Here is an 8,697-nt window from a genome sequence, read left to right on the forward strand (position 1 = left end):
GTTGTCGTACGTGATGCACGCAACGCGCCGGGTATAGTGGACCGTGAATCCATAGCTCAAGTGTTGTGCACGAATGCACACACAATTGACCAGGTGTTGGTCGAGGCAACGCACGTAGTCGCTACAGGTGCCGCGCCGAGCATGACACCATGGTGATGACTGCTTGTCTCACCATGGTTTAGTACCGCATGTGTACTCGGTGTCAATGCCAGACTCCAACGCCGCAGTGGAATGGTGGTGAGATATGCCCCACCACGGACGAGTACCATCAAGGTACATGGTGTCAATGACATACTGCAACAAATAGGCGCCATACCACGACCCGATGCTGCTCTGGGCGTATACGCCGTGAGTCAATGCACGAATCGTGCATCGGTACTGACTGCTTTCAAGCAGCCTACCGATAGTTCAGTGAAGTGAACTCGTCGTGCACGGCACACATGAAGTGCACGGAGCATTTATGGTAGCTGTGGTCCGTGTCGCTACTGTGTACCTGGTGTACAGGCCCAGGGACCTGTACACTGTGCTTGATCCATGCGTCACGCATAGTCTGGCCATGAATCAATTCAGGCGATAGCACAGCAGAAGCTGTTGCCGCCAAACATGGCAACTTGATGGTGGGAGCACCGCGCCAAAGGTTAGTACCGGACGGTACATGGTGTCAAAGCTGACACCTACATCACAACTGAGAGCCGCCCCGGTACGCGATGTCGATGGGAGATACCTACGCGTCATTGGTATGGACACCAAGACGCGGCGCGGAGTTTCAAACAGCTCCGTACGCAATGATTGGACCCTTGTCGGTGTAGCCCCTCGCGGGAGTCACCATGCCGCTGACGCGTTTGCGAGCACTGTCGTGTCCTCGGGTGCAAACGGTGGGCGAAAGACACACGTTTGGATGCTATTGCACTCTGTGCCAAAGAACTGTCCCCGCGCTAGCGCAGGAACTAAGGCAGCTCTGAAGGTTGGCTTTGCGGCCATCACAGTTGTGAGTGTGCGGATGCAAACCGCAGTGTGCTTTGAGAGCACAGGTCACTGTGGGTGTGACTGAGAGTCGCGACAGTCTCGTGGCTGCTCAGCGTGAGAATTCACCTTTGGGTGTTTTAATTCTTTCACTTCTGATCGGAGAATCAGTTGTGATTAGAGAATCAGGTGAATTTCAGCTAAGGGGGTTGTAACGAGATACAATCCAGTGTACCCATGATTACATAAAGAGTGACCCGTCACTTTTGTCGACACCTGGTGCACGGTACCATGTGCTCTAGGAGCCAGTCAGGACAAAGCTTTTTTTGTAATGGAACACGGTTGCCACTTACTACCCTCCTGTGATTTAGTCGGTGTCCGCCTCAATTTCGTCCACCCAGTAGTCTCAGTGCTTCATTAACGCTTTTGCCCCTCGTAGTCCGCAGACCACTTCACTGCGTAGTTGTCAGCCATCAGGTCCACAAAGGCGCGATGTCGGGCTCTCCCATAGAACACGCCCGCTTTTAAGAAATAATTTTCTAAATTAAAGAACACCTAATTTGACGAACTAGATTTATTTATTTCTAATTAGCTGACTTGGGTGGTGCGATCTCATGGCGGCGTCGCGACCTGGACCTGTCTGTGGCGCTGCGCTCGATGGTATTCGTGAACGAGACGGTATCGTTGCCGCCGAGGCAGTTGGTGTCTGTGGCTTTGGATCGCGCGTCTGCGTTGCTGGTCGGCGCTCTGGACGTGCAGAGCGTGAGCATGGCTAGCCTGGCAGTTCCTCGTTAAAACGACTTCGTGCTGCTGCACCGCGTGAAGAACGGTGGTGAATGGCAAGTGTCGGGCGAGTTGCAGTCGAGCGATGCGAGGTGGCTGAAGACTGCGGAGGTGGTTCTGGCGCCGCGCACGGCCAAGTCTCAGGCTAGCCAAGTCTCAGGCTGTGACGGTGTAAACGAACGTGACACTGGTGGACGCGGTGTCGTCGCAATCCGTGGTGGTGGAGGTCTCTCACTTGGTCCGGAGCATACCGGACCCTCGGTCTCTGGTGTCGACTGCACTGCTGCAGCCGATCGTGGTGGAGAACCGGGAGGACGAGCCTGCGTTGGTTTCGATGGCGGACTTGGGCGCGTTGGTCCGCCAAAGCGACTGCAAAATGAGTTAAACTGTGTGGCAGAGGGGGCCGTAGCGGGCGTATTTTCAATTCGTATACTAAAACGAAGTGTAGTGGTTACGGGGTAGTGTTCAATTGGGCGGGAAAGCGGGCTTGTTTCCTGGTGAGTCTCGCGCCAAATCAATAAGTGCCAATAATGTGGTACACACATGTAACATTGTTTGTTCAGATTTAATTTTATTTTCAGATTTAGAATTAATCTGTCAGATTTAGAAAAGCGGGCGTGTTCAGCCCGATGTCGCCTTCCACGACGTTGTCGACTTGTCCGTAGCGCAGTCCACGGGACCACGGGGCACGTTATCGGGGGTGTCAGACCCCGCGTGCGTAATGACGTCAATTGGATGTCTATAGCGAGCATACTGTGTGCCCCCAGAAAGTCGGGGGCAGGTGCCGCCTCGTGCCGCGCATACACTAATAGAAGCTTGGGTCACGTGCGTCACGCGCGAGCTGTCAGTTGGGCACGAGCGTTGCCACGTGCTCACCGCGCGTGCCCCTCCGGTCCGCCAGGTGGCGGGGCTTTCCGTCCTGAAGGGGGGGGCAGCCGCTCGAGGGTGGGCTGGGGCACCAAACAACTTAAAGGCACGAAACCAAGAGCTTTTATATTACCCACTACACACTGTATAAAATTTTATTGGGGATGGATTTAATATCGCGCAAATCCTGAAAGCCACCAGCAGCGGCGGCAACATCATCAAAGTAGCGCCTTGCATGATCAAGGGAGCACCAACATAACTCTCATTATAGCTAGCTAGGCCATGCTCAATCCAACCTCTGAAGCGGTTGCACTTTAAAGCACTAGCACGGATTAATTAAACTTCGTTTCGGATAAGCTGAGAGAGGTAGCACCACCCCTCCTAATACACCCTAGCCCTATTTAGTGCCTTTACCCAGTTCCTTTGATAAAAGCTAGCTATTCTGCCTCAAATTGCAAAAAGAAAAAAGTAGCCACTGGCGACAATTACAAAAACTACATTCCAAAATGCGTGAGGTCAGACTAAAAGCCGTACACGGTAATTTGTCGTGCCACGACTAGTAAGGGTGAGCGGTGAAGCGATTTCAAAGTATATCCCCCCGTGATTTCCTACCGATTTTCTCAAATCAATTATATCCGTCGATACGACATCCAATAGCATTCCCATGAGCAAATCTTTTAACATATCAGTATGTGACAGGGTCAGACAGCACCTAGCACGGAGGAAGTGCTTAAGGATATTTACTACCAGAGTGAACGTCCTAAATTTTTTATTTATAAGTAAGCTTAGCTTGGATTTTAATACAAACTAGAGGTCACACATTGTGAAGCTACTTCATTTCCCAGTCAAGTCCCAAATGTTGCCAACCAAACGGCAAAGCAAAAAAAAAACAGGGACGCACACAATGGACAAAAACAAATCATTTTTCATGTTTTGCAAATTGCAAACCTCTAACCTAAGCTCCGAGTGGCATGTCATTATAATACCTCGCTCCGCAGTAAACCAATGACGCAGGCAGTGCCTCTCGTAGCGCCATACAAGTCGGCGTGTTATTACACTCTTGCTCTTTTCCACCGCTTCCTTCATCAGTGCCGCCTGGTGCGCTGTGCAAGTGTCATATTCGCCACGCACTAAAAGCTCCTGCTTGCTCTCCGCCGTGAAGCGGTGCATCTTTGCTTTTAGCGAGTTCCAGCACCCCTTGATTGGGTTTAGCATAAGGCTATAGGGACCCAGACGTAGCAATTTCAGCTTGTTCACGTTCACGATGCCATCAGCGACGAGGTAGTCGCGCGCCAAGTTTTCAACGTCAGGGTGTGCCGGAGCATTGTCTGTGACGATCACGACTTCGGCTGGCTGCAGCTCTTTGTACTCCTCTGACTGGAGGGCGGCAATGAACAAGTCTACTATGAAGCCCGCATTCTCTTGTTTCTTGACCGAGCCGTTATGAGTTCGAAGTAGGATTAGCCCAGAGCCGCTTGAAACGCCGCCTTGCACGTGAAGGTTTTGCCTTGTGATGGTGGCAACTGGACGACAGCGCGCTGACCAATGCGGGACCAACCTTCATTCCTCGAAAATATAAATTAATATTACCGGTAGTCTCATCTTAAAAAACCACCACATTTCCTTTTTTAATGTGCTTGTTTAGCTCTAAGACAAACGTCTTTCGCTTCTCCTTGTTGATGGTCGAGTTCATCGTCGCCTTCTCGATGCGTACGCGCTTCGTAGAGTAAAGCATACCCTGTAGCGCCCGGTGAACCGACGTCTTACTGACGATAACCCCTAAGTCGGCGTGGATCCTGTCGCTCAGCTGCTCCAGTGTCATGCGGCAAGTCTCGTCGATCAGCTCCTCGATCTTACTCATAACGTCTACCGTCATCTTGACAGACGACTGTCGTAAGCCGCCGCACTTCTTGGGTTCTTGGCCAGCCGCAAGAATGGCGCGCCGCGCGGTAAAGTAGTTGACGTCGTTGGCAGTAGCTACCTCTCTTCAATTCTTGCCGTCTTGAAAGGCACGCACGACCCTAGCCTGTGCTTGGGCTCGCTCGAAGGAGACGTTGGTCTTGAAAGGTTGCTGGGTGGAAGACATTTTCGATAATGGAGGGGGAATGTGCAGGAGTTGGGCTGAAAGGTGGCACAAATTCGCACCGAAACGATTGGAGGAGTTCATTTTGCAGTTTGGTCGAAAAATGTATAAATCCTTTTTTTGTGCAAATGCTTGGGAAATGGTGTATGTAGCTGCGCTAAACTGACAACTGATTGGTCTAAATTACTTTTCGGATTACGGTAAGTTTTTTGTCGAATTTTGAACTAAATCGGACACTTGGTCGCAAAGATATGATGACGGAAAGTTTGTGAAGTCTTTGCAAGGCCGTCAGTTTTAAACTGGGTGGCGTGAAAACTTGTAGAGACGTAAAATTTGCCATCGCCTATCGAATAGTGCAACTGATAGCGCGTAACTCGGCTTTAACTCGGGTCAGTAGTGGTTGCCAACGACAACAGTAATTGTATGACCGAAATACAACGGTATTCTTTAATGACTTAAATTTGTATGGGTACCGCGTTTTCAGAATCAGCAATTGAACTTAAAGAAGTGCACACATTTGAAGCATATGCTTACTTTATACGTAGAGATTCGAGCTGGGGCACGCAAGGAGTGTTCGTGATACTCGAAGCTTGGAATATAAATGCTTCTGTTGCTCGCTACATGTAACCACTTGTGGCAGCAATTCGGACGACGGCTCCTTCGAATGTCCTTGCTACTGTCATTAATAAGCTCCAATCTCAGATGATTCTTCAACAGCTTGTAGCATGGTGGGCATATATTCTACAAATGCGCGCCGTACAACGTCATCATGAAGAACAATTTTTCTTGAGCAATGCATTCTCCTACAGGTTACACTCTAGAACTTCCAATCGGCAACTGCGCCATCTTAGCACTCGTCTTTTTTTCTCCACCATCTTTGTTGCCTTTATGTGGAGATCCTCGCACTGTCAGCGCATTCTAGTATTATAAGCGGCAACTCGTAAATCACGTACAGTACGGCAAGAATCACTTATCTGTCACTGGCGAATTCCAACTACTGTACAGTAAGAGATTTATCAAAACTCACCCAATGGGTTATTCTACTTCAAAAGAGAGATTTGTTTCACCCAATCTTCTTCAAGCAACATTCACTGGGTGAATCTGTTTGGTACTACGTAGTAGGAATCATCTTCACTTCGGAAGAATATGGGATTGCCGTCAACAGAGAAACAGCAAAAGATTTGGCGAAGGAATCTTAAGCCTGGTTGTTGGAAGCGCTAGCCGACGTCGCCGAACCAGTCGACGCTGATCCCGTCGCCCCAAAAGAGCTGGCAGCCGATCCCGAAGTTGAAGCTGACGTAGACGACGAAGGCGACGACGAGCCAGCGGAGCCCGCAGGCTCATGGGATCCAGCAGTCGAAGAAGCAGAAGAGTCCGAGCAGGCGACAGACTTCTCCAGGAGCATGCTCACATCAGCGTAGCTCAGACCAATGCTGGTCACCGTGTCAGCAGCAGGTTTCGCCTTGGGGAACCAAATGAAATCGGGGTGGTCCTCGTCCGACTTGTAGACCCACTCGCCACCGATGATCTTTCCATCGTCGTCCATCTCAAGCAGGTACGTGTAGTAGGCACCCGTTGTGAACTTGTCCACCTCGCCCGAGGCCACCAGACCACCGTCCGTGTACGTCTCGAAGATCCACGAGAAGCGCATCTTCACGTACACGAGGCTCTTAGCAGCGGCGTTCCACGGATACTTCTCGAGGCCGTAGAAAGTCTGGGCGCCTTCCTCGAGCGACATCTCGGTCTGCTCGAACACCTTGAAGCCACGCACGGGCTGGTTCCACACCTCCGAGCCGGCGGTGACATCAGCGATGAACGTGGCGTTCAACTTGCCGATAAGGTTGGTCGTGATGATGTGGAAGAAGGCAGGGTTCAAGTCACGGTACGCAGCGCTTGAGTGACGGCCGTACTCGTCAACAGTGTCGCTGCCACCGTTGAAACGTGTTCCAGTAAACACCGTCGGAACCGAAGCGCCATCGTAGATGTCCGAGATCAGCGCCTTGAGGTCCATCGGGTGGAACGTCACGCCGTTGTGGGTCACCGGGCAGTTGGGCTCGGCCTCCAGTATCGAGGCAGGTGTCCAGGCGTGGCAGATCCCGAACCAGGTGGGGATGCAGTAGCCCGAGGTCTGGCCAGCACGAATGCCACAGCCACTGCCGTCCGTGAGGTTGGCACAGTCGTTGTTTGACGTGCACTTGGGGCGCTTGCTCATGGAGTCAATGCCGTTGTCTTCCGACACCTTGTTCATGAAATCCGTCACGTCAAGACCGAAAGCCTTGGCGTACTTCTCGGCAGGGCTGGCTTCACCCTCACTCCACTGGACATTGATACTGTCCTGGAAGGTCGGCCAGTACGGACCGGCCCACGGCGACGGCGTGCGCACACCCTTAGTAGGCAGGTTCTTCAGCGTCGTTTCCATCGACGTGCCAAAGTAGGCCTCCAGCTTGGCAATATCCTTGTTCGAGTTCGCCTCCAGGCGGCGCTTCTTCTCCATCTTCGCTTGGGTAGTGCTGCTGTCCTCCCAGCCGGTGGCGCAGTCCGTGGCACTCTTGACAATCGACGGTGTCGAGACGCCCGTCTTGGTATCAGGCACGGTGACCGGGGTGCTCGTCGACTTACCGACGTAGCTATCCTGATCGGCGTCGATCGCCGGAATAGGCTCCGACAATACGGCTGTGCCCACCTTCGTGAACAAGGGCTCAGAAGGCACCGTGGTCAGGTTGGCCAGCAGGCCCGGATAGGTCACCGGCACCGTCGAGATGGTCGCGATGTCCGGCAGAGTCGGGTCCACCTCCACCGTGAAGGTGCAGTCCTGGTCAGCGACCTCGGCACCACGAGCCGGGAACTTGCCACTGATTGTGCCATCCGTACCGGATATGGTCTCGGGGTCGTAGAACAGCGAGGTAGCTGCAACTGCATCGCCACCAGGGCGACGGCGGCGGAGACGAGGTAGGCACGGGGCGTGTACACCATGGTTTTGAGTTGGTAGTGGCTTAAGGTAATCCTCTCGCAAGCGAGTAGATTGGAAAATGAGGAGCTCAAGAACGTGTCATGCCAACAGGATTCTTATAGAACTGTACTGTTACAGTCTCAAGCTTTCCAGAATCTTGCAATTGAACGCTTGTCTATGGAAGTAATCTTGTCCACTTCAGTCTGATTCGCTGCGCCGGGCGAGAGCCGCTGGATTCCATCGCCACCTTGGAAGGGCCTTGCTCAAGAGACATCTCAGGATGGTGTGGGGTAAGCTCGGCCACAGGTCTCTCTTGGCTTGGGAGGTGAGAACTCCAACAGGTAAAATGCTCAAACCACGCGGTTGGGCGGCATTGTAATAAGCACAAAAGCCCATATATACAGCGTAGGTTCATCTACTAGTAATGCAACCCGCATACTTGGTCTGGGTAGAAAAAATCTGCACTGTATTATTATTAAAAAAAATACGTGTACAATACTACAGGTTTTAATTGATTCAAAAGTATTAGCTGGTGTGATCTCGCAAGGTGGTACTCATTAAGTATCAAATTAATATTAATACAGTACATGTACGTGTGTACCGGTACCTCTGAAGTATTATACATGTACGAAACAAGCTGCAGTATTAATATACCTTTTGGTGTTCTTCATAAATGCCAACGCCGTGAAAGTACAGCTAACACAGATGCAAGTGAGAGTTTTATTGAAAAACTGAACGGGCAGAACGAAGTGTGCCAGTCAAACCGTGTTTGCACGTTTCGGTGGACACACGGTTCTTCTGACTGTGCCGGGGAGCACGACTTCGAAGTTGCGATTTGCAAGGCATTTGCTCTCCAGAAAATTGTAGATTACACGCCCATCGCTGAGATAACACACACGGGCTGGGCGACGTGGTTGCCGTAGCCAACAAAGGTGAGCGGGTGTGAGGTAGGCCCAGTGCTGAGCTCACCAGCGAGCCGAGCACTAAACTTTCCAGTACATTCTATCTCCATATTGCGAGCGCAGCGAACCGCGGGGGCGACGAAGGGGCG

At 51.6% G+C, this 8,697-nt stretch overlaps 1 protein-coding gene across 1 annotated transcript; it reads right to left on the reverse strand.

Moving 5' to 3' along the window:
* Window positions 1–5,778: 5,778 nt before the first annotated feature.
* On the reverse strand, window positions 5,779–8,020 carry PITG_16963 (transglutaminase elicitor M81C; the record flags this gene model as incomplete). The annotated part of the gene is made up of 2 exons (XM_002897137.1): window positions 5,779–7,688; window positions 8,003–8,020. 2 exons carry the CDS (start codon window positions 8,018–8,020, stop codon window positions 5,892–5,894), a joined length of 1,815 nt encoding a protein of 604 aa, XP_002897183.1.
* Window positions 8,021–8,697: the final 677 nt, after the last annotated feature.

This window comes from Phytophthora infestans, genomic scaffold (genome assembly GCF_000142945.1).
Source record: "Phytophthora infestans T30-4 supercont1.47 genomic scaffold, whole genome shotgun sequence".
Lineage (NCBI taxonomy): Eukaryota > Oomycota > Peronosporomycetes > Peronosporales > Peronosporaceae > Phytophthora > Phytophthora infestans.